This window comes from Balaenoptera acutorostrata, chromosome 3 (assembly GCF_949987535.1).
Source record: "Balaenoptera acutorostrata chromosome 3, mBalAcu1.1, whole genome shotgun sequence".
Classification (NCBI taxonomy): domain Eukaryota; kingdom Metazoa; phylum Chordata; class Mammalia; order Artiodactyla; family Balaenopteridae; genus Balaenoptera; species Balaenoptera acutorostrata.
The window spans coordinates 137246108-137273050 of NC_080066.1; the positions used below are offsets into that span (position 1 = coordinate 137246108).

The 26943-nt window shown below is 35.6% G+C and overlaps 1 protein-coding gene across 2 annotated transcripts; it reads left to right on the forward strand.

The window, feature by feature from the left end:
* Positions 1-107: 107 nt before the first annotated feature.
* On the forward strand, positions 108-20530 carry AP5M1 (adaptor related protein complex 5 subunit mu 1). Of its 2 annotated transcripts, none has more exons than XM_007192922.3 (8): positions 108-503; positions 7309-7954; positions 12144-12371; positions 12944-13083; positions 14156-14241; positions 14332-14450; positions 17309-17405; positions 19820-20530. In XM_007192922.3, exons 1-8 carry the CDS (start codon positions 430-432, stop codon positions 19900-19902), a joined length of 1473 nt encoding a protein of 490 aa, XP_007192984.2. In that variant the 5' UTR covers positions 108-429; the 3' UTR covers positions 19903-20530. The 2 variants fall into 2 exon arrangements, with proteins under 2 accessions (XP_007192984.2, XP_057397904.1); XM_057541921.1 differs by having other exon boundaries at positions 17309-17435; positions 19820-19907.
* Positions 20531-26943: the final 6413 nt, after the last annotated feature.

A 26943-nucleotide genomic window follows, 5' to 3' on the forward strand; every position in this document is an offset into this window, starting at 1 on the left:
GGAGCTGCGCCCGCCCGGGTGGCTGTTGGGAGGGGCCGGGGAGGGGGAGAGTAGCAGGCGAACCGCGAAGAGGCTCCCCGCGCGGGCTAGTGAGGAACCGTGATCCTTGCGGGCTACCGTCCCGGAAGTGGACTCGAGAGGAAGAAAGTAGCAGGGTTGGTGGGGATAAATAGATTTCCGGAGGTTTTAAGTGCGGATTAACAGAAGTTTTTGTGGCGTGTGTTGTCCAGCGCGGACTCAGAGGTTTTAGTGACTTCACCTGAAGGAGTTAGCTTCTCTGCTGAGCCCGACCTGTCTGTGGTGGGGCAGAATGTGGCTCTAGATGCGTGAGCCTCGGGGCTTCTGGTAAAAGAAAACGCCTGAGAAAGCCGGTTTGCGCTCTTCTTCGGTGGCCACCTTAGAGAAGAGCTGATGCCTTAGTGGCTTATCATGGCCCAGCGGGCAGTGTGGCTCATAAGCCACGAACCGGGAACTCCACTTTGTGGCACCGTCAGATTCTCCAGGTAAACGCAAATCTAAATCCTCAGGCGTGATGGATCGGACAGATGGATGGTGTTGCGTAGTTTTGTGATGCTGTGTATCCCTGGTCCGACACCTGGGCAAGTTACTTAACATTTGTTTCACCTGTTATGTGGAGATTGTAATAATACTACCTCATAGTGTTGTGAGAATTAAATGAGTTGACGCCTGGCACATTTTAAGTATTATTTTCTCATATTAATGTTACTGTATCGTAACTCCACCTACGTAAGATGTGGAGATGACGAAAGGAAAGGAAACTTCCTGAGCAGTAAACATGTTTCACATTTTTCTACTTTAATAAAAATCATTCAAGGACATTTTAACTCATTTTTATGTAAAGTCTTTGCTGAGCAGTATCAGGCTGTTACTTTCATCTTGTAATTATTTTTCATTCCCAGAAATTCTCAGATACTTTACTTTAAAGTTCCTAATTGTTGAAGAAAATTGAAAAAGTACAAACAATTAAATTGAATACACTTTTTAAAAATTGTGTGAGCTGATCTGTTTCCACTTTTAGAATTTGCCACGTTTTATCAAACTAGCTCTGTGAAGAGAATATACAGTAACTCACTGTAAAATATGGGTGGCAATTGAGTAATCTGTTTCACCTTTTGTTCTCAGTGGTGGACAGTTCTTTCTTGCAAACATTCATTCTTCCCTGAGAAAAGCTCTATAGTGAAGTAGCTAGCTCTGAATCCAGATTGAGGCTGACAAAGATGAGTGTAATTTTAAGTGAAAAGTGGTAGGCAACGTGGATATGAAAAATTCCCTCTTCCCTACCTTAACAATTTTTGTTACTGAAGGCATCGAGCCTTGGAGTTTACCATTTTCTCTGGGATACGTGGCTTACATTTGTTGTTCTTGTTGTTGTACGTCAGTAGGTTAATAATAATCTTCAATATGGTTCATCAGCCTTATTGGTCCATCCATCCTAGGTACTCCTGCTTTACTTATATATTCCCTTTGGTATCTTTATCCTTTTGTTTGTGTGTTTGTGTATGTATTTTTCAAATTATACGATTAAGTGTGCTGTAGATGTCATTCCCTTTTCTTACGTTTGTCAGATTTCTCAGCACTATTTTTCAGAAACATCCAGGTTACTTTGTGTTCATCTAGGGCAGCACTGTCCAATAGAATTTTCTTCAGTGATGGAAATGGGAGATGTTCTAAATCTATGCTGTCTAATATTGCAGCTACTGGCCACATGTAGTTGTTGAGTTTTTGAAATGTGGTTATTGTAACTGAGGAACTCAGTTTTTAATTTTGTTTCATTTTAAGTTTAAATAGCCATGTATGGCTAGCAGCTACTGTACTGGATAGTGCAGATCTAGGCCATTGCACCTACTTGCTCTGTAGTACTCCATGGTTTACATCCGCCACATTTTACATCTCCCCTTCCCCTGGTGATGATCTCCCAGATTGCCCCCAACTCAGCTATCAAAACGGTGCTGCAGTAGATAACCTCAGACAGTTACATGGGGGCATATCTATACTGATTTTGGCTAAATATTACCAAGTAATTAGCTCCTCAGAATACTTTGACCAGTCTACACTCTCAGCAATATCTCTATTCTTTCCTAACACTTACTCCACTTTTTGCCAGTATTGGTGTAAAGAATATCTTACTTTCGTTTGCATTTCTCTGTGTAGCCAAGGGCCTTTAGGTTTCCTCTTCTGTTAATTGCCTGTATATATCCTTTGTCTGTTTTTTTCTTCAAGAGTTGCTGGTTTTTTCCTGTTAACTTGCAAGAGTTCATTGCGTAATCTTGATATTAGTCTTATGTCATTTTTAGGTATTATAGATATTTTATCTTAACTTATTGTCATTGTCAATTTCATTGACAATTGGTAATTTCATTACCCTTGGTTAAACAGAAATCCCTAGTTTTGTTGCAGTCAAAGTAGTTAGCCCTTTGAGGGAACTTGTTGAAGTCTTTCCCTACCCTTATTTCCCAAAGATATCTTCCTACATTATTTCCTCTTGACTTTATCATTTTCTCTATTATATTTAGGCCTTTAATCCATCTGTAGTCCATCTTTGGATGTGGCGTTAAGTAGGAATCTCATTTTGTTTTTCTCTATGCTGTGGCCCAGTTTTCCTAACATCATCTTCCAAACAGTGTGTATTTTCTTCACTGATTTCTGGGGCTGTTGATAGTAGTTTATTATGTCTCCCATATAAACATTGGTCTGTCTCAGTTCTATAACTTTGTTCTTTGCCAATACCATAGTGTATTTATATCTGTGGCTTTGTAGCTTATTTTAATATCTCATAGAGGTAAAATTTTTGTACTGTGTACAGTAATAAGTTTCTTGAAGAAGTTGTGCTTGTTTTCAGAGTTCTTTCCCACTGTGCTTAGAATATTTCAAAAGAAAAATTCTTTTTGCTTGGGTGGACTTTTCAACATCTCTATGAAGGCAGCAAGTTGGGTTCAGATAATTCATCTGTCACTTATTTATCCTATATCATTGAATGAATTAGTTAGGTTTTATTTTTTTTTCTGTTTTCTGACCTCCTGGGGCCAGAGTTAGAGCTAAACAGATATGCACTGGCCTGTTATCCACATATTTGCCAAAGGATAATGGCCATCACTTAAGATTTAAGAATGCAGATGATCTTTCCTCTATCTAGCTACTTTTTCCCCCACAACAGAACTTGATTTAGATTCTGGTTTAGAGATTTGCTGTCTGGATAGATAGTAACAGTACCAGCTTAAGTCTAGCTTAGGTTGGTATTGTTCCCTATAGTTGCAGAGCCATTTAAAGTTCAAGTCCTGTTTTAGAAAAGGCCTAGAATAACTCTGAAATGACAGGTTGAGTCATCTGACAAGGTATTTATTGAACATATATTGAGACATTCTATAAGGTCCCAGACAAACTTATTTTTACAATTTCAATCATGAAATTCTTACACTTAAGCGAACTTTAATTATCCTCTAGAGGATAATAGTCTGGACTAGAGTTCAGTCCAGAGTTTTTAACTATCCTTATCCAAAGACTAAGAGAAAGAAGTGGCATTCACCTGCTAGGCCATTACTGGAGGGCTAGCTAATTCTTCCCTTTCCTCAATCAAGAAAATGCATCAGAATGTAAATGAGTGAGGTTCACTAATACATGGATAACTTTGAATACATTCTTATTTTTCTTTTTTAAAATTATTAATAAACACCAATATTTTTTTTTAATTTTTATTTATTTATGGCTGTGTTGGGTCTTCGCTTCTGTGCAAGGGCTTTCTCCAGCTGTGGCAAGCGGGGGCCACTCTTCATCGCGGTGCGCAGGCCTCTCACTATCGCGGCCTCTCCTGCTGCGGAGCACAGGCTCCAGACGCGCAGGCTCAGTAGTTGTGGCTCACGGGCCCAGTTGCGCCACGGCATGTGGGATCCTCCCAGACCAGGGCTCGAACCCGTGTTCCCTGCACTGGCAGGCAGACTCTCAACCACTGCGCCACCAGGGAAGCCCCAACACCAATATTTTATTAGTAGTATTAGTGAATTAGTAGAAAAACATTATTTGGCTAGGTCTGTTCTTGATTCTTGATGAGAATTGCTTATATGTTCTTTAACCACTCCTTTATTTTACAAATAAGAAAACAGACTTAGAGAAGTTAGGCAATTTACACAGAAGTTAATAGCAAATAAATGACTTTGTTGTGGACTTTGGAGTGTTGAGATAAGGAATCAGGAAAGTACTTTTTTTTTTTTTTTTAATTAAGAAGATGTGATTTAACATTTTTGTAAATTTCTGTTTCCCCCCAAAAAAGAATGAATTAGTAACTTACTGTTCAGGATAGAGCATGCAAACCATGAAAGATTATTCATTTCATTCTTTTTGTTATCTCATAGTATCTTCCAGGGCCATAGAGATAAACCACTATTACTAAAATGCTCTTACATGTTTTTGTAGGGGTTGGCAAGAAGACTCAGGGTACCAAGTGTACTCAGGGTACTAGTGAATCCACAATGTGGAGGATTAAATTGAACCACTTTTTTCCATCCTACTCTACTAAGATGGAATCAGAAAAAAAGTCCTGTGGTGGGGTGGGAGAAATTTATGAAGAGGGTCAAAAGATACACTCTTTCAGTTATAAAATAAATAAGTCATAGGGATGTAATGTACAGCATGGTGACTATAGTTGAATTATACTGTATTGCATATTTGGAAGTTGCTAAGACCGGAAGTCTTTTTTTAAATTTATTTAATTTATTTATTTTTGGCTGTGTTGGGTCTTCGTTGCCGCGCGCACTTCATTGCGGCTACTCTTCATTGCAGTGTGCGGGCTTCTTGTTGTGGTGGCTTCTCTTGTTGTGGAGCACGGGCTCTAGGAGCGCGGGCTTCAGTAGTTGTGGCGTGTGGGCTCAGTAGTTCTGGCTCACGGGCTCTAGAGCGCAGGCTCAGTAGTTGTGGCGCATGGGCTTAGTTGCTCCGCGGCATGTGAGATCTTCCCAGACCGGGGCTCAAATCTGTGTCCGCTGTATTGGCAGGCAGGTTCTTAACCACTGTGCCACCAAGGAAGCCCCAACAGGAAGTCTTAAAAGTTTTCATCACAAAAAAAAAAAAATTTTGTAACTATGTAAGGTGACAGATGTTAACTAGACTTACTGTGGTGATTATTTTGCAATGTATACAAATATCAAATCATTATGTTACATACCTGAAACTATGGGTTGGCCAAAAAGTTCCTTCGGTTTTTAAGTAAAAATAAAAGACACATTTTTCATTTTCACCAAGGACTTTATTGAACAAGGTATTCACTGTTTTGTTCCACTACCTTCTGCCATTTTTCAGGCAGCTTCATAATTCCATCTTCCCAAAACTTTTTATCTTTTTGAGCAAAGAACTGTTCCAGGTGCCTTTTACAGTCTTCCAGGGAATTTAAATTTTTTCCATTAAGAGAATTTTGTAAAGACCAAAATAAATGGAAATCCTGGAAATGTCTGGTGAATACGGCGGATGAATCGGAACTTCCCAGCCAAGCTGTATCAGTTTTTGCCTAGTCATCAAAGAAACACGCGGTCTTGCGTTATCCTGATGGAAGATTATGCGTTTTCTGTTGGCTAATTCTGGACGCTTGTTGTCGAGTGCTGCTTTCAGTTGTCCTAATTGGGAGCAGTACTTGTTGGAATTAATTGTTTGGTTTTCCAGAAGGAGCTCATAATAGAGGACTCCCTTCCAATCCCACTATACGCAACATCACCTTCTTTGCATGAAGACCGGCCTTTGGTGTGGTTGGTGGTGGTTCATTTCACTTGCCCCACGATCTCTTCCGTTCCACATTATTGTACAGTATCCACTTTTCATCACCCATCACAATTTGTTTTAAATACAGAACGTTTTCGATATGTTTCAGTAGAGAATCGCACGCGGAAATACGGTCAAGAAGATTTTTTTTGCTTAACTTACGTGGAACCCAAACACCAAAGCGATTAACATTATCAAGCTGGTACAAATGATTTTCAACACTTGATTTGGATATTTTGAGTATGTCTGCTGTCTCCAGTGTGCTATAACGTTGATTGTTCTCAGTTAATGTCTCGATTTGATTGCTATCCACTTCAACTGGTCTGCCCAATGGTGGAGCATCGTCCAGCAGGAAATCTCTAGCATGAAACTTCGCAAACCACTTTTGACACGTTCTGTCAGTCACAGCACCTTCTCCATACACTGCACAAATCTTTTTTTTTGCGTTTTAATTGTGTTTTTACCTTTCTTGAAATAATAAAGCATAGTATGCTGAAAATGTTGCTTTTTCTTTCTTTTTCAATATTAAAATGGCAACACAGAAATTCACCAATTTTGATTTTTTTTTAAATGAACACTGATATGACAGCTGTCACAATACAGTCTAACAAAATTGTTTCCAATGAAGTTAAAGACAACTAAGCACTACTAGAGCCACCTTATGGAAAAAAAAGAATGAACTTTTTGACCAACCTAATGATATAATGTTATGTCTAAATTATACCTCAATTAGAAAGTGGGGAGGGAGGGAGAGGGAGGAAGGGGAAAGGAAAGACAAGACAAGAAAATCTTTGCAGCCTTACCTGTAACAACAAAAGAAGTGATGTTTCTACCAATGGGGGTCCAGATAGATTGCAGGTCCTTAACCCAATGGAATACTGTGCAGCTGTAGCTTTATGTGACCTAACTTGGAAAGTGAAAAAAGTAAGTTTCACTGCAAAATGTATCATTCTGTTTTTTTAAAAATGACAGTGTGTTTATGTTTATGCTTTAAAAGCGTTGAAAACCCTCTAGAAGGATGAAACACTAAACCCTTGGCAGGGGTTACTCCTGGAGGTAGGATTGAGTGGGGAGAAAGATGTTCCCTGTGATTAAAAAACAAAGGAAAGGAGGAAATAAAAAGTAAAATTTTTTTAAAAAGATAAGAAAGAAAAATAAGTCCTTATAGATGCCTAAAATGTATACAGGTATACACGCCTTGCTTAAGTGCGAATCTGAGCAGCCAAAGACTAGGATTTTGAATTAGAACCAGGTACTCTACCCATTTAAAAAATTAACTAAATTGAATTTTTTAAAATAATAGATAATGATACTTTATCATTTGAGATATATCAAGTACACAACAGGTAGTTGTTTTAGTAAGAATTTAACATGTAATATAATATTTTTTTGGTTGTGGTTTTTGTGTGTTGGTGTATGTATTTGTTATTGTGTGTTTTGTTGTTATTAGTGTTTGCCTTATGTTTTGTGTTTGTTTTTAGGTTTTGAACTTCAGTTTTATTTTACTTGCAGGAATTAATTATGTTTTTGTTTCCATTAATACAGACGGTATCCAACTGTTGAAAAAAGAGCCAAAGTCTTCAATGGAGCAAGTTATGTGCCTGTTCCTGAAGATGGTCCCTTCCTTAAAGCACTGCTTTTCGAACTGAGATTATTGGATGATGATAAGGACTTTTCGGAGAGTCGTGATAGCTGTTCACACATCAATAAAACATCCATTTATGCACTCCCAGTAGGAGGTGAAGAACTCTGGCCAGTTGTTGCTTTCTTGAAGAATGGCATGATATACGCTTGTGTTCCACTGGTTGAACAAACTTTATCCCCTCGTCCACCATTAATTAGCATTAGTGGAATTTCACAAGGCTTTGAACTTCTTTTTGGGGTACAGGGTTTTCTTTACTCAGGTCAAAAAAATGACAGTGAGCTAAATACAAAATTGATCCAGTTGCCCGACTTGCTTCTACAGGCTTGTCCCTTTGGCACTTTGTTAGATGCCAACTTACAAAATTCATTGGATAGTATTAATTTTGCTTCTGTTACTCATCCACAAAAACAGCCAACCTGGAAAGCTGGAACATACAAAGGAAAACCACAGGTTTCTATTTCTATCACTGAAAAGGTAAAATCCATGCAATACGATAAACAGGATATAGCAGATACATGGCAAGTCATTGGAGTTGTCACTTGCAAGGTGAGATTTTCCCTGGTACTTGTTTTATCATACCACTTAACATTTATGGAGAAAAGTAAAATTTGCCGACTTTATTTTACATCATAATGTGACATTCTTGATTCTTATAAACAGCAGTCATTAAATGTTATGTTCACGTGAAATTTTATAATGTTATCTTTTTGCATTTCTTACTAATTATACTGGCTATATGCATTTGACCCTTGAACAATACGGATTTGAACTGCGTGGGTCTACTTATACATGGCTTTTTTTCACTAAATACGTACTGCATTCAGTACTATAGTATCTGCAGTTGGCTGAATCTACAGTTGGTTAAATCCACAGATGCAGAACCTTGGACACAGAGTGCTGACTGTAAAGTTATACATGGATTTTGACTGAACAGAGGGTCAGTGCCCCTAACCCTCGCATTGTTCCAGGGTCAACTGCATTGCTGTGTAATGAATTGACCTGCTACCACAACCAATAAACATTTATTATACTCGTAGTTTCTGTAGGTCAGGACTTCAAGAGCAACTTAGCTGGGAACTTCTAGTGTGGAAGTCTGTCACAGTCAAGATTTCAGCTGGGGCTATAGTCACCTGAAGGTATGACTGGAGCTGGAAGTTCTGCTTGCAAGGTGACTCAGTCACATGGCTGGCAAGTTGGTGCTGATTATTGGTAGGAGACCTCAGTTCCTTTCCATGTGGACTTCTCAACAGGCTGCTTAAGAATGTTCTCACAACTTGGTGACTGCCTTCCCTTTGATCAAATGATCATACAGACAGACAGCCACATGAGGCACAAGTGAAAGCTATTCTTTTTATTACCTAGGCTGAAAGGTCACATAGTATCACTTCTACCACTTTCTGTTCATCAGAAGCAGGTCAGTTTGTCTGGTCCACGTTCAAGGGGAGTGGGATTAGGCTCCATCTTTTGAAAAGAGTAGTGTCAAAGAATTTGTGAAAATATTTTAAAGTCACCATAGCTATTTTCCATTTTTCCTAGAGGGGGTGAAATTGACAAATCTCTGACTTAATATCTGAAGCCATTTTCAAGGGCTCATGTTTTATTTAAGCAAGTCACTAGGTTAATATAGGGTTCTGTGGTTTAAGGTTAGGTAATAGGAAAAGGCAATGAAAATAACAATACAGTTAGCAGTGATCAGTGCCACATTCAATAATGATCAAAAATAGAGCCCCTCCAAGAGAATGTCTACAAGTGCATATTAATATTCTCAGGTGTCTTTGTTTTTCTGTTATCTTCCTTTATTCTCTGCACTTATTGATATAAACTTTTTATATATCATATTAAAGTTGAGTAGTTAAGTGCAAATCCAATATATAAAAGTAGATTTCAAGAACAGAGAATTAGAAGAGTCCTGGCAGACAAATTGGGTCTTTTTTTTCCTTTTTAACCTTAACGTGACCTAAAAATTTATGTGCCTGTTTTAAACTCACTTCTATTTTGATCAAAAATACATTCCAGTTATTAATTTTAATAGAAATAATTATCATAAATGTTTCCAAAATTAAGGTGTTCACGGATTATGTCATTCATACCTCTTAAAGCTGTTGAATCTACGTTTCTTGTAAGTTCTGTAAAATGTAAGTAGGAAAATTCACCGTCTCTGTTTTTCATTCTGTAGTAATGAACAGGGAATATGTTATATATAATTTAATACTAATTAATATTATGCTATTTAAATAGCTCATTGATAGGCTGACCCTAGTTTATTGCTTCTGGGAATTTTAGATTGGCTCCTATTCTTGATCTAATACAAATGATCATGATGGGAAACTTTCATCTTTAAAAAACTTTTTTCTAAAAATAAAAATAGTGAGGGTGTACTGAAACTCATGAACTAAATGTTTCTTTAGGGTTGTATGTAAATAGTATAACTGTTAGCCAAACCATTTTTTAAGTATTTAAAGGAGTTTTATTGTGAAGCCTATTGTAAATGGAAATACTTATCTTCATTTTATCTCAATCCTAGTAGGAAACCTGGTGAACCAAAAGCCAGTGGACTGAAGTTCTAGTCCTCATCCCACCACTAATTTCTGTCTCTTTGGAAGAGTTACACAATTTTTTCAATCTTTTCTCATTTTAAAAATTAGATAAGTACCTAGGTCCCTTCTGTTTTTATAATTCCTAATTAAAAGTCCAGATATATATATGCCAGATTGGTTTAAAGGGTAGTATACAGAGTTCTTCTAGAATGGATGTCCTCATCCCGTAGTGAATGGCTAGTGCTCTGGTATTTCAGCTGCCTAGATAGCAGATAATTTGTTGGTTATTTCCATAATGGTTGCTGTTTCCCTGATTCCTTTAATTATGTTAGAGTGTTAGAGAATAATTTAATAAGTATAAACAGAATATTTAAAAATTTTGATACTATTTGCTACTAATATTTGTTCATATATTATCTCTATAAATATCTGCCAAAAAATAAAACTTTTTTCTTTAATTCTTGCTATCCACATATAGAGAGTGAAGTAGCAGATGATTTAAAGTTGAAAATACTAAAATGTTCTTAAGTTTCATAGTAGTTATTTGGCATTTTTATTATCAAATGGGATTGATGTTATTCTAACTATCACTGAAAGACTTTTATAAGTCACTAATTATACATGGTACTGTTCATAATGCCTGCCTGCTCTCTAAATGCTTGCATTATACAGCAGATATATTCATGAATTCACACATATGTCAAGTGGTAGATAAAAAAATGAAACATTTCCTATTAAAATTGCGAACCAAAGGTACGGTTCGTAATTATAAAAAGATATCCATTCAGCAAACATTATTGGAGTATCTCTGGCTGCGTTGGGTCTTTGTTGCTGCACATGGGCTTTCTCTTGTTGCAGAGGGCGGGGCCTACTCTTCGTTGCGGTGCGCGGGCTTCTTGTTGCGGTGCGCGGGCTTCTCATCGCAGTGGCTTCTCTTGCTGTGGAGCACGGGCCCTAGGCGTGCGGGCTTCAGTAGTTGTGGCATGTGGGCTTCAGTAGTTGTGTCTCACGAGCTCTAGAGCGCAGGCTCAGTAGTTGTGGCGCATGGGCTTAGTTGCTCCGCGGCATGTGGGTCCTTCCCGGACCAGGGCTCGAACTCGTGTCCCCTGCATTGGCAGGCGGATTCTTAACCACTGCGCCACCAGGGAAGTCCTTGGAGTATCTCTTATACTTAGCAATGTACTGGGCACTAGAGATACAAAGAAAAATATAATAATTCTTGCTTTCAAAAACTTAAAGCTTAAAGAAGGAAACAAACAGGGGCACAGACGTTTGCTCTCACCTCTAGAGAGTGGGCAGTTAATGCATAATGCAGACTATGTATATGATAGTGGAACTAGCTGCTTGCATCTGGAGCTAAGCATTATACCTACTGAATTCCACCAACTCTTAAAATATTGTACAAGTCTAGCCAAACAAAACTTGTCAGTAAGCCTTATATGCCTCAATTGGACAGTTGTAATTGGGTGCTTTAATAGAGGTAAATGTCAAGTTTGAGTTATAAAGGAAGAGCCTGACTGCCCACCGCCCCCCCAGCACACACACAAGTAAGGTGTATCAGTCTGGCTGGGTCAGAAAAAGAGCCACTACAGATTTATGGGAGTAAAGGTGTTTAGTATAGGCATGAGGGCTTACTCACGTATAGGAGGAGCTGGGAGAATAAGTCTCTGATCCTCTGACAGTCCCCAATGTGTCTCCAGCATTACTTGCAGGGTAGAAAACGATTAAAGAGGTAGATGGGAACCAAACAGCAAAAGGCTTTAAAAGTAATACAAAACTGAGGGGGAACTATTGAGAGGTTTTGACATGGATACGATATAATTAGAATTATGTTTTATTAAGATAGCTCTGGCATTGATGAAGGATGGATTGATTAGAGGAAAGCGAGTCTAGATACACTTAGAGGGCTATGACAGAAATTGTAAGGGCCTGTACCAGTGTAACAGGAATGAAGAAAAGTAGCTTTTTAAGGGTTTTAAATGTAAGCAGAGGGCTCTAGGAAGGCTCTCCTGGTCTCTGGCTTGGGTGTCTGAGAGCATGATAGAATCATTAACCAGAACACAGAAAGCAATGAGAATAATACCTTGAGAGAAAAGTGAATTAAGTTGTGGAAAGTGACTCAGATAAATTAAGAAAGGCCTCATTCAGAAGATGTATGCTTCAAGGATCTTGGTAATATCTGTTTGTTTGTGTTGCAGTGTGATTTAGAAGGAAGTATGCCAAATGTTACCATCAGCTTGAGTCTCCCCACCAATGGATCTCCACTTCAGGATATTCTGGTTCATCCTTGTGTGACATCTCTCGACTCTGCCGTTCTGACTTCTAGTAGCATTGATGCAGCGGATGATTCTGCATTTAGTGGGCCTTACAAATTTCCACTCACTCCACCTTTAGAGTCATTTAACTTATGCTACTACACTTCTCAGGTAAACAACCTTGGAGAAGTCGGGACTTTGCTAATCTTATATTTATGAATTCTGTTGTAAGCAAATCATCCATACTTTTGGTCCAAACAAGAACTTTTCATGAGTTATTTACCAGAAGATTCAGATTGTTTCCCTTCAATCAGTTATTGATGACCCATTAAGCTACTGCTGATCTGGGAGGGTTGGGGAGTCAAGATACAAGCAGGGCAACAGAAACGGTGGGCGGGTGTCAGTGATCAGTATGCCTAGTGCATGTTCTATGTTGCAGGTCATAGAGAACCTGGAGGAAGGGAATCTGAACAAGCAGGAGTAGGAAAAAGAATGTATCACACACCTCTGTAAGGCACCTTTCTCATCTCTGGAAATAGAAAGAGATGCAAGAATCCCTGACCTTAGAAGGAATGTAGCTTCATCATCTATTATCAAAATAACTTGGAGTAACCCATTAGTCATTTAAGTCATATCTGTATGTAATGACTATATTACTGCAAGGCTTTTTTCTCCATCACCACTGATATTTTAGACCCATTAACCTGAGAATTATATAAAAATGTGTTTATGTTTGTTTCCAGGTCCCTGTGCCACCAATTTTGGGTTTTTATCAGGTAAAAGAGGAAGAAGTACAACTAAAAATAACAGTTAATTTAAAACTTCATGAAAGTGTGAAAAATAGTTTTGAATTCTGTGAAGCTCATATACCTTTTTACAACAGGTAGGAATAAAATAACATAATGCCATGATATCTGCCTTCTTTAGTACATTCCCACTGCCCTATAATAAATTGTCTTGGTTTTTACCTTATTTTTTTTTTTTTTTTAAGGATTTTCTTTTTAATTAATTAATTTATTTATTTTTGTCTGTATTGGGTCTTCGGTTCGTGCGAGGGCTTTCTCCAGTTGCGGCAAGCGGGGGCCACTCTTCATCGCGGTGCGGGGACCGCTCTTCATCGCGGTGCGCGGGCCTTTCTCCATCGCGGCCCCTCCCGTTGCGGGGCACAGGCTCCAGACGCGCAGGCTCAGCAATTGTGGCTCACGGGCCCAGCCGCTCCGCGGCATGTGGGATCTTCCCAGACCAGGGCTCGAACCCGTGTCCCCTGCATTAGCAGGCAGATTCTCAACCACTGCGCCACCAGGGAAGCCCTACCTTATTTTTAAGATCTAAAAATTTTATGTTATTCAAACGTATGCTGATTCTGAACCAAAACATTGTCATAAAAATAATCTCTTTATTTTTAAATATCATCATTTTTCTGGTTAAACTACTTGCTAGTAAATTATAAACTTCAGCCAGTGTAGCTTCTTCAGGGTTTATTTTACTACTGGCTTTATTTCTAGCAATTTCTCTGTACTCAATGTACAGATCAAGCCCAACTAGAAAACCTGGTGAATTAATATCATAAGATTACTTCCTTATCAGTTCTACTTTTAAGTTTGTCCTACAGAATAGTTCTTTTCAAAGGATACATAAATATATAGTAAAATCACAGTTTTAATGTTACGTCAATCTATGTGCCTGTATTAATACATTCTGCATGACTTTGTAGTTATCTTTAGAATTAATAATGAAATGTATAGCATCACCAAAAAAATGTTTATTGTGTTTCTGTGTTTTCTGAGATATAATATTCATTATTTATTCTACTGTATTCTGCAAACTTGAATACAGATCTGCTTTTATGTTGTCCTTGTATTAAGTAACAGTAGCAAGATTTGACTTACATCTCTTAAAACTGTTATATCTATGATTATTTTTTTCTTTCCATTTTGTCCATTTCTTTTTTAAAGAGGTCCAGTCACACATGTGGAATACAAAGTTAGTTTTGGCCAGCTTGAAGTATTTCGAGAGAAAAGCTTATTGATCTGGATTATTGGTAAACTAGGTTTTGTTTATTTTTTTTTCATTCATTTGCTGTAGAATCTATTTAATTTATAATAATTGATTGATGTATTTCTGTTTTTAGGACAGAAGTTCCCAAAATCAATGGAAATTAGTCTTTCTGGAACTGTAACTTTTGGAGCCAAGAGCCATGAAAAGCAGCCATTTGACCAGATTTGCATTGGAGGTACAGCATATTTAAAGGTAAATATATTTATATGGCTCACTACATTAGAAACCTTTCCTTTTGTTCCAAATTGCTTATATCTAATTGATTTTTACTGTTTCCTAACTTTTTTTTTTTGAGTTCTGTTCTTTTTGTCTAAGTCCTCTGTTAGATTTTAGTAAGATTCTTTTTGTTTAGTAATCACTTTCTATTTCACTTAAGACTTTAAAATTTTTAAGGTGAAAGAATTATGTAATACCTAAATACCTCAACTTAACCTAGTTCTACCCAGCTCTTAGATATCACATTTGAGATTTGTATACAAAGAATGTAAGATGTAGTCTTTGCCCTCTAGGGATTTTTCAATGATGCGTGTCAGTAACTGATCAGGACTAACTGCTTTTGGTCTTTCAAAAAAAAGACTGAGCACTTCCAACCAAAGTGGTCAAGGAAAGCTTTGTAGTAGAGATGGAGTTCAGGCAAAACTCTGAGGCTCAGGTAAGCATCGATACGAAGCCTTGAAGATTGACTCTCGTTTGTATGGGTGAAGAAATGACTTAATCACAGGAATGAAGGATAACAAGGCATGTTTAGGAACCAGTGCTAGAAACAGTAGTCACACAAAAGTCTGAATAAGTGATTTAGGTCTGGATTGTAGAGGATTTGAATCTGGCTTTCATTGCTTTGTTAGAAAATGTTATACTTTTTTTGAGTACGGGAGTGGTCCTTCAGAAAGCGATACTTTATGAGGATCAATCTGAAATGGATGTGAGGAAGGTGAGTGAAGAAAAAAACTAGAGACAAAGAAACTATTTTTTAGCTATATTAGTATTCCAGATGAAAGGTAATAAGTTAATAATGCTGAACTAGTGTAGTGTCACAGAAAGAGAAAGGAAGGGAGGAAAAGGAATAGAGCTGTGATAAAGGTATAGCCTTTAATCTCACTAATTATGTAGAAAGATAAGAAATAGTTTTAAGTCAAAGATGATGTCATTAAAAAATTGTGACTTAAACCAGACTTGAAGCTCCAGGAGGGCAAAGACTGTGTGAATCTCATTCATTCACTGTTTTATTCCCAACATCTAGTTCAGTACCTAGCACATAAATATTTGATGAATGGATAAACATACTTAGAAGAAAGTTCTGTATCTTAGAAGAAATGTGGAGAAAGTTGGGAGGGAGTGGGCTTCATATCACGTATGTTGCTGGTAATAGCAACTTACCCCAGTATAGGTGTCCAGTAGGTGGCTAAAAACCTAAAGCTTGATTCTCAAGAGAAAGCTCAACTGGTCTTAGGATCTAGGAGTTATCCATGGAGAAGAAATAGTTGAGGCAGTAGAAATGAATAAGGTCAGAAAAAGATAAGAGAAAATAGGAGGAAGGTTCAAAAGGATCAATGAGGGAAAGCAAAAATGTGATCAGAAAGGTAGCAGGAAAACCTAAATAGTAGTATCAAAGAAATCAGAGAGATTGAAATCTGTATGTAAAAGCAACTAGGGGAAATGGTAGTGAAGTCAGAAGTACACTAGTGATATTCATTTCTTCTGTATTGGCTTCAACTATGTCCATGAGCTTTGTTTCAATGATTATTATAGAAATTCCCTCTTCCAGATGTTTTTCAGAAAAAAATGTGAGATGTTACTATACTGTATGTTTTTCAAAGGTAGGGATTATGACTCTTCTATTCATTTTCATTACCTAACCAGTTATAGTCACATCAAAAACGTGTAGTACGTATTTGTGTTCAATGAATACATTTATTTTTATAATATCTAGTTGTGTGGAAATCAACCTTGTCATAACTTCCAGCATCCAGAATTATACCAAACAAGCAAGCAAAAGCCCTTTACTATTAGATAATTTGAGTTGCAATAGGGAAAAAATTGCTCAGAAGATCTGAAAATTACATCTATGCCTATGATCAGTTAGTTTGGCAATCAAAAGGAGAAAGACAGGAAAAGAGAAATTTTCAGGGAAGGGAGAAGGAAGAAAAGTATAGAAAAGCTATCAGGATATTGCCAAATCAAAAGCTTTTAGCAGCAAAGATGAGAATCACAGCAAAAGGAGACAGGAGTTCTGTAAGAATAGACCTTTCATGGTTCATGTGAATATCACTGTGGCTCAGAGACAGCCGAGCACTATGCCTTCAGAGAAGGTACTAATGGCCCTCTCTATTATAGCCCAATATATTAATTGGCATTTATACTGATATCACCACATTATCCGTTAAATCCAGGAACTTACATTCATTCATTACATTCATTCATTACATTTTAGAAAGGTTAGTTATGTAAAAGTTAAATTTTAGTTTTCTGAAAAATTAAGTAGAGCGTTTCATTCCCTCCAAACACCAGATAAACTGGTGTTTCTGTTCTAGTAATTATTGTGTTCTGCTAAAAGGTGTATAAAAGAATTAACGATCTGAAATCTATCACAACCACATAGCCTTAGAGATAGGAGAGAACATACAGAACACCAAACACCATAGGGGAAGGAGCACCAGCTTTTGTAGTCAGTCAGGTCTGAGTTCAAATGCCAGCTCTACTGCTTACCTACTGGGATGCTAAGTGTTTCCATCTCTGAACCTCAGTTCCCTCATTTGTAAAATAGGGATACCTTGCAGTGCAGATAAGAGTTTATATTAGTGAAGGGCCTGGTACGTGTTAAGCACTTCATAATGGCAGCCTTACAAAGAAATGGCCCTAATGCAAAAGGGAAAGGTGAGTGTATATGTGTGAATATGTGCACTCTCACGCACACACACACAGTATTATTTGTGATTTTTATTTTGTGAACTCTGAAATAAATTCCTAAACTTGTGTCAAGGGAAAAAAATGTGAGCATCATTTTTACCAAATAATCACCTTAATTTGGTACATTTCTCTTCTTGTTCTAGCTTCATTTTAGGATCTTAGATTACACACTCACTGGGTGTTATGCGGATCAGCATTCAGTTCAAGTTTTTGCATCAGGAAAACCAAAAATAAGTACATGTAAGTTGTACAGATTCAAACTAACTTAAGGTAATTAAAGTGGTGTTATGTTATTATTAACTAAGATAAAATTAAAATGTGACAGAAAAAGATCAGAGAATAATACCGATTTATAAGAATTCTGGCCTAATCCATCCTGTGTAACAGTTTATGTACATTGCCCTCTGCCTTCTCCTATTTGTAAAGTGGTCTGGATGAGCAAGGATTGACATAGAGGTGGGCTCTAGTCTAAAGTTGGATTTGCTTTGCTCTGCTTATAATTTACTCTTTTACTCTTGGGCAAGTTAGTGAACTTCTTATTTAGTTTCCTCATATATAAAACGGAATTAGTAGTAGTATTTACCTCACGGTTGTTAGGAGGTTTAAATAAAATCATATCAACCATGCACTTAGCATAATGCTTAGCATGTGGGATGGATTCAATAAATGTTAAGTATGATTATTACTTAAAATTTTAAATATTTTTAGCAAATGTTGTAGTCAATGAGCATTATTTAGTATCCTGTTTTACCAAAAGGAGGGCAAGAGAAATATGTGTGTGTGTGTGTGTGTGTGTACACATGCATACACACATAGTACAAATGGAAATATATGGAGGGGAAACAGAGCAATTTGTAGATGAATTCAAAATTATTAATTCAGATCAAATATAGATATGTGGCATAGAATAAAAAAGTAGCTAGAATGAGGTAGAGTTAGCTAAACATAAGCAGCAACATTTTTGCCTCATATATTAAGGGGAATAAAGCTATTTAGGTAAGTATTTCTTAAACTAAGGGTTAGGGTCCCTAGGAAGGATAAGACAAGACTTCGTACTTTAAAGTTTCTAAAGAATTACAGAACTCAGAACTACTGAATTCTAAGCAATTACCTGTGAATGGCAATAATAAATTCTATGTAGTATAACCAGAATAAGCCATATTCTTTACCTCCATACATCCCTGTGCTTTCTCCTACATCATTTTTTGGTTGCTTTTTAGAGAAATTGATGTATATGGAAGAGTCTTCATAATGCTTTTTTTTTTTTTTTTTTTTTAATGAAGGCACAATACAGTTGTTAGTTTGGACAAACCAGCAGTTTTGTCTAAATGCAAACAGACCAGTATTTTAGGTTGTCTATGGGAAATATGTTGTCTCTTTAGATAATGTTTAAAATATTGTATCTTATTAATATTAACTAAACATATTGTAGTAATTTTCAGAGATTATAATACAGAATGGGATGTTTCAGTAATTCACCTGCTTCTTAATATATGAATGAAAGAGGTCACTTTAAATGTATAATTATGACCAATATTTTATTTTCTTCTTCTATTAGTTTCAGAGCATAACTATCATTTCGTGCAACTATGTAAAAACCTTTATTTTGCCATCATCTTGACAATAAAATCTATATTCATAATATACAACTTAGTTCTGAAAATAGTTTAATAATGCTAATAATATTAATTTAAATAATAATAGCTGATGTTTATTGCTTACTATGTGCCAGGCACAGTTCTGAGTATGTAAGGTGTGCTAACTCATTAATCCTTACAGCACCCTACGTAAGTGTTGTTATCTCCATTTTACAGATGAGGATGCTGACGGAACACACAGAATAAGGTCACATAGCTAGTAAATGGCAGAACTGGACTCAAATCCAGGCAGTCTGTCTTTGACCCTGACCACTTAACCAATATGCTATGTTGCCTCTCAATGTTACTAGGTTCTCAAACTGAACAAACAACAAAACAAAGGCAATGAGGTAATACATCCTACCTCCATCCTTTTCATTATGAAGAAGGTAGAAAAGGCAGAATTGGATAAATAGAGATGTATGGAATAAGAACTTACACGTGTCTAGCTCCAAATGAGCATTATCATCTCAGTTTTACATATCAGAAAACTTTAAAGAGGTTTTCATTTGTCCAAAGCTCTTAAAACAGAAACCTTAAATTTGATCACAACTATAAGAAACCACTGAAGCAACCTTTTTAAAACGTTACTAGGAAGTTGGGTGTGTATTTCCATCTCTGAAACTTTGAATGCATAAAGAATAGCAAGATCAGAATCAGAACTGTGGTGAAGAGGTTACAGAAGGGAAACAATAAAACTATTTTTAATGTTTTTGTAGCTGAAGTAATGGTCTGTAAGAAAAAGAATTTAGGGAAGATGTGAGAAAAAAATTAGCAGATTTGGCATGAGGGATTTTGGCATATATAAGCTAAAAGATGAATTATTCATGTCTTTAATGAAGCCACATTTTTAAAGTGGTGAAAGCTATAATAATGCCTTGATAAAAATTGAATTGAAATGGATATCTCAAAGTATTGCCTTCCTTGAAATAATTGTGTTCCACAATTTTAAATATCATGACTTTGCTTTCTCATTGAATTTTTAAGATAATATAATCTTATCATTTTTTTTTTTAGACCGGAAACTAATTTCTTCTGACTATTACATCTGGAATTCTAAAGCTCCTGCTCCAGTAACATATGGATCATTATTACTGTAATTGTCTCATGTTTAAATGGGATTTATACAATACTAACATAAATTAAATCACAGTCTTTTATTTTTAATATGTATGCATATAACCTATGAGTGAAAATCATTGATTTAATTACAAAATGCTCTTGTTCAATGTTTTTAGTCTGATCTACTTTGAAAGAACATTTTAAAGACTAATGTATCCAATTTCATTACCCTTTGATTTTGCTCAAGTATGTTTTCAGAGCATAAAATGTAGTGATTCACTTTCAGCTTATTCTAGACTAGTCTTGGGTTATCCTGCCATACATGTTTCTTCCTGCCCCTGTAGCAGACATGGCTAATCAGTCACAGCCCTCTTTCTCCACTGAGCCTTCCTGGATATGGGCTCAGGCTCCTCAGTGCAGAGCTGCAGGCAGCTACTCCCAATGGATTGTAGATGGCATGCAAGATAAAAAACTATTTGCTCTTCCAAACCTAAGTGCTAAGTGCTAGTACAATGTGTTGTTACAGAATACCAGAGACCACATGAGAAACAACTTTGTAAATCTCTTGAGAAAACAGCTGATGAAAATGAAAGAAAATTGTTAAAATAGTAACCTGTTTTTAATCAGAACTATCCTCCGGACTAATAAAGAATCTGCATAATTCTATTTTGTTTATCTCTGTTCTGGAGTTACTTTTCAGGCAAGTTTATTAATCTGCCACAATAACATTTTGTTTAGTAAGCATATTAAGAGGGGTGGGATGCCTTCAGAAGATGAGCACCGTGTTTTGTGATTACTAAATATCTGCAGCCAAATTTTTAAAGATAAATTTAGATATAATATTGGTCTTTTCCTGTTTTTTTATAATTCATTAATGAATGAATTCAGGTAAAAATTCAAAAGCTATTTTATGCGTAGAGAGTATCACTTAAATCTTATTTCAGTTCCATGTAGCACATTTTCTTTAAATTTGTCACCCTTGCTTCCTTATTGGCATGCTCTGGGTTTCTTCAGGAACCATCCAGTCATACTCTTTATTCTCTACCTGTCTTTACAATTATTTGTCACATTCTGTTTTCAAAGTAGTTCATTGTCAAGTTGGACTTTAAATGACCATTCAAGAAAAGATGAAATCTCAAGAACCTCAAAACTTATTCCATGTCAAGTTTCTTTTTACAGAACAGAATTAGAAGAGTTATAAAAAAAAATGTATTACAGATTAATATTCAATTAAATTATATCTTGGTTTCTTTTTTTTATGAGTCTCTTAAGGAAAAGCTTAGAAAAAGCTGCTAACTTCTTGAAAGAGAGCTATGATAGTTTGAAAGGAGATTGCATAGAAATTTAGGATTTGAAATGTAATTTTTTTAAATTAAGGTCAATCCTACTCATTGTAAACTCATTTTCTGCAAGGCATTATCATGGCATAATGTTCTATGTTCAAAATTATCCCAAGTAATGAAGAAAATAGAGTAACTTCCAGACCAGGACTTCAGCTTGTTATTCTAGGTTAATCATAGATAATCAGTAGTAAAAACTTTCCTTTTGAAAGAAGAAAAAAATCATTCCCTTTAAGTTTTTTGATCTCTCTTAAACTCAAGGAAAGCTTAACATTTCACTTATATTAATGGAGCCATTTGTACATCTTGATTGTATAAGTGTTTAACAAAGTACACTAAAATAGGGAAGAGGCATTTATCTAGTGAGTAGGCTGAGATTCAGTATAATAATCCCCTAGGCAAAACTTTATAAGCATTCAGAAAAACCAATGAATCTTTGATCTGACATTTCTAGAAACCTGAGGAAAATCTAAGAAGTACTGGAAAAGTGTAGGGACAATGGGGAACCTGATGCCATCTCTTGCCATTCCATTCTAACATAGCACTACAGAACTAAAACTAACTCATGTTTTCATCCTGTTGATATCAGCTGGGCACACTATGATGCTTTGATTTTGTCTAGAAACCTGTCACTTCAGGATAATTTCTGAAGACAAAGTCTGTTTCCCGTTTGGTAGGTGACCTGTTTAATGTTTTCTCTGTGTCTGGGAACTCCTTAGTGTAATTAGCGACCTTTGAACCCCACAACTAATCCTGAGCTATTTTGTATTCCTTACTCATCTTTAAGGCTGGACCTTTCTTTTCTTCAGAGTCCGCTGCCACAATTAAAGAAGAAACAGCTGCATTTCAAAGGGATTCCGATTCCAGAAGCTTAATCGTGATTGACATGTTCTTATTCTAAGCTATAAGACACTCTAAGAGTCCTTTCTTGGGTTAAAACTTCAATCATTTTCTAAAATATTATCTCGCTATGGATTTTATTCATTTTCTTTGATAACTATTCTTTGCATTTTTTAACTTGAAAGATGCTGTGTGTTTGCACTGAATATGAGCACCTTCTTCCAGTTAAAGATTTGGATGGTGTCAGACAGCTAGATGCAAAGTTGCTAAATTCCCTTTAGTGCCAAAATATGACTATGAAATCTGATGTCTATCATATGGGTAATTATTCTTCAGTAGACCCAAAATGTACAAAAAGTGTTACATTTCTGAAAATGTACTCAAACTTTTTAAAGTCAGCAGTACCCTTATAGCATAAGATAATCCCCTTACAGTGGTGGGCATTTTTTACCTTTTACTTTTTAAATAATTGATTCAAATGTCAGGTTTGAAGTAAATAACCTTATCAGGAATTCTTAAATTATTATTTTTTTAATTTTTAATCATTAGTCTTACAAAATTAATTTTTTCACACCAACTCAATAATTTCAGTGAGTTAAAATTGTGGTTTTATATATACATTGTATGGTTTAAGATATTTCAAAGCACAATTTAATACATAGAACAGCTACTAGTATTTTTCCTCTAGTTTTTATTATAGTATTTCAGAATCCGTTATAGATATTCGTGGACTCCTGCACCACCCCTGGGAGGAAGGTAGGTCGAGTTATCATCCAGAGTCTCTGCAGGGACCGCTGCCACAGCAGAACGGTTGTTTCTAAGACAAAGGTCAGAAAAGGGATGTTAATAAACAGTTCTCAGGTTTAAGGGACTTTTTTAGGATTACATCTTAAATTCCAACAAATCAGATTTAGGAGTTACTGAAAGTGAAATTGATCCATCCCTCATCCAAACTTTGCAATACTTTCCTGTTCTGACATCATTTAGATAGTTAGCTGTATTATCAGATTAGAAACCATTGTACCAGGCTGCTGAAAGGAAAAGGAGGCAAAAAGCTAAACATGGGATGAATTCTGAACCTTTTAACCTGGCTGAAGTACGTTGGTCCCTGTTATGCAAATACCTTCAATCCTCTGCTAAGTTCAGTGGAAATAATTTTCTTGAATGACAGGTTTATTCAGCAAGGATTCAGTTGGTGATTAATCCCCCTTTGATCTAGGGTATTTCACTTAACTACCAGTTACCTCGTTCTGACAAAGTGCAACTGAGATTAGGGAGATCACTAGAACACTACCAGGGTGTGCGTTTATTCTCTATAACCTTTTAAAGCAAGGGCCAAGAATGCAATTTATTTTCAGTATTTGAAGATGTAGAAGTCCTGTCTGCTAAGTTAGAAAGTCAATTGAATACCAAATGAAGTTTATTTCTTATGTAATAGAACAAACATTTCTTTTTACTTTGCCTAACAATGATTTTAGAAAACATAGGCTTTGAAGAAACAAAGACCACAGTTTAAGTATATCTTCTAGTTTTGTTTCATATACTAGAGTGTATATTTATTGGCCCTGAGATAACCCAAAAATCAAAGCTACAACTTACGCTGAGAAAATGCTTCTATTTTATTAAACTGCACAGTTTCTCCCCATCCGCCTCCATTAAAAAATGTCATGGTATGTGGTAAAGAAATCCAATTGGGGAAAACATGTCGCAATACACAATTATTCATCTTAAGACTTCTGATTTCGAAGATTTATTTAACTTTGTCCTTTCTTGAGGAAAAAGAGCTTGTTGTGTTCCCATGGTGAATCAAGATTTTTTTCATAAAAGTACCATTACAAAAATACTTCAAACTAATTATTTTAAGTTATCAAAATAACCATTTTCGACAGTACTGTTTACTATTTTACTATTTTTTTCTGCCTTTTTCTCATTTAACTGGGTACCCTTCCTCCATAACTTTAAACTTTGAAACATTCTATGAAATTTTGCACAATATTTGAAGAATAAAATTGTAAGATGTGTTTCTTGACTAGTTTTATTATTATAGACAGCATTTTTTAATGCTTTGTAATTGTTCATTATTCTAGTATCAGTTTGCAAGTTATGTATTAGGATAATTTTCTTATACCTTTTTTTTGGCTCAAACTTTTTGTGATCCAATTTCTAAATTGAAACAGTGACTCAAATAAATGCATATCTAACTTATGTTTGTGCCAAATGAACATCTCTAGTTTGAATTTATTAACCAAAATGTTTCTAAATATCTTTTGATAGCAAGTTACTTAACCATGGTAAAATTGAGGATCAGAAAAAATATAAGATGGAAGGCAGGATCCCCTGGCCATGTTGCTAAGAAACTAGTATTTTTAATAATTAACTTACTCTACGCAGTAAATTTTTAGTAATAAAATGTTGCAATATATTTTGAAATATGCTATCAGAGAAAGAATATATTTATGTAAGACATAGATGTATGTGTGTGCGTATTTATATAATGTTTTATGTTAGTGTGTCCAACTTGGTGGGTTTCCCTATGAAATATTTCATTATCATGTCAGAGGAAGAAGAATATTTAAAGTTAAATATTCAAATGTCTTCCCTGCAAACACAATGTTAGTAGTAATGAAGAGGTGCATAAAATGAATATTGCCAAAGAGCTCTTGAGATTACTCTTATAAAATGTTTAAAACTCTTATGAGTTGAAAGCTTTTCAACTAGCTTCTAGTTTTTTTTTCAACAACTGTTTTATGGATATGATAACATTATTGTCTGTATATAGCCTGGAGCAATGCAATGCCTTATCTGTATTACTAATTTACTGCCTTGTAAGCAGGTTACTTTGAGGTCCAGGTTGACTTTTCTCAGGCCTTGGCCAATCTGTGTAATTGATGGTAGTGTGGTGTTAATATATGATGCGCAGCATTTACATATTGACGGATGCCCTGGGGTGGAAACCACCTGCTGCTGAATTGTTTTTCCAGTAGGACGTGAAAATTTGTATATCTTAATACTCCATTAAACATTTAAAATCAAACTATGTTTCCTCAAAATGTCTTCTCTTTAAATGATAGTTTATGTGAAAAAAAAGGTTATTTAGTTAACACTACTAATAAATAAAAATGAAAAATTATTGTTATCCCTCTTAAATTTTTTACTTTTTCTTTCAAGGGACTTGAGTGCCCTCTGCAGGTTATATAAAGAGATAACTAATGACTATATTTTTAAACCCTGTGATTTTTCCCTTTTAGAAGCAAAGCCTGGTAAGTGTGATCCATTTTATTTATATTGTTAACTTTGTTAATTTGCCAGTGATTGAAGTAAGAGTTTCTTTTCTTTCCCAGTTTTATAGTTTTGTTTAGTGTGACGAATGTAATACCACTGAATTTTCCAAATCACTTAGCTGGCACTCTTTAAATGTTAGAACTATAGTAATACACATTCCCTCACAGAAAGCAGATTGGGAAAACATTCAGCTATTTTGAAATTTACTGAAAATGTGGAGAATAACTTGATTATTTCCCATTACATTTTTAGAATATTATACATTGAAATAAAATAAGCCTTTTCCAGAATGCATCATGTAAATTTTAAAAATTACATGAGTTTTATTTCTTAATCTTGTTGATGAGTGATGATTGTGTTCAAGCTCAAAACACGAGGCTACTTAGAATTTCTTTAAACAAAGTTAAGATTGAACAGATAGCGCTTTGGTATTATTGTTGCATAGGTCCACTAACCAGAAAGAGTATTTCCATTTGAAGAACGAAAGGCAAAGGTTTCGTATCCAAGTCACTCATTTCAAAGAACCCATACTTTCTCAATGAGTATAACAGATTTGTTTCTAAAGGATATAGGAATTCATTTTGTATGTGAAACTATAGAACTGGAGCACCAGTGGCACTTCTGATTCACTTAAAGCTGCCAGGGAAACTAAATATGATGAGAACAAGAGGAATGACTGGATCAAGTTAATAGAAATAGTTCTTCTGCAAGCCACATAATGATCCTGATCATCAACCTTGAAAAGTAAATTAGAACAAGCAAATTGCTGTTGAAAAATTCTTTCAGCGCTCTGCTGTTGCTACTTAGCTAGTCATGGCTCAACCAGAGACAAGGAAAAAATGCACTCAGTTTTGCATTAACAAAGGAAACATTATTAAAGTGAATGTTTACATTCTGTTTATTGAAGTGTTCAAAGAATATTTGTTGCATCTTCAAGCAACCTGCTGTTCTCCCAACTATTACAGTGCATGAGTGATAATAAAAATGAGTCATTTGTACATTTTAGAAAAATAAATAGCATTTAACTTGTGTTTCTGAGCTATCTTACTTCAAAATATTGAAGTATTAATACTTTCTCTTTTAAAGATTTTTGTCACTAGGTAAAGTATCCTATTAAAAAAAAAACCTCCTTCACTTGACTACACCTTTGAATTATTTTCAAATGCTTTACGTAACTTTCCTCCCAGAATCTACAATGCATAAGAAATAATCAACTGAAAATAATTTTTTGAATGAAAACAATTGTGAAATTACTTGAGTGTGTAATTGAATATATAATATGTGCATTGGAAAAATAGCTTGATAATTATGAGAGCTTTTTTGAGCTACATTTATCTTGAGCTACTTCATAAGAAAAAGTTGAGAATTAAACAAGACAGCAATTGAAAGCAGGCATACCAATCTGACATTTAAAAATTTAATAAGTATTATATGTACTGCTAAAATTGGGGGAAAGTCAATAATTAAAAATTCAGAATTTTAGCTTTCATCTGTGGAAAATGAACAATCTAAATCACTTTTATATTTTAGGAGTGTAGTGTTTAATAGGGATTTAAATACCATATTTTACTTGGTCCCTTGCAGGTGTTATTGAATACAATTCAGTATTCTGTAATC

Bases quoted from the DNA above. Each gene is read 5' to 3' on its own strand.
- AP5M1 (XM_007192922.3), top strand. From the start codon at position 430: ATGGCCCAGCGGGCAGTGTGGCTCATAAGCCACGAACCGGGAACTCCA. The intron at 7,955-12,143 runs GTGAGATTTTCC...TTTGTGTTGCAG, and splicing joins TTGGAGTTGTCACTTGCAAG to TGTGATTTAGAAGGAAGTAT. The intron at 13,084-14,155 runs GTAGGAATAAAA...TCTTTTTTAAAG, and splicing joins CATATACCTTTTTACAACAG to AGGTCCAGTCACACATGTGG.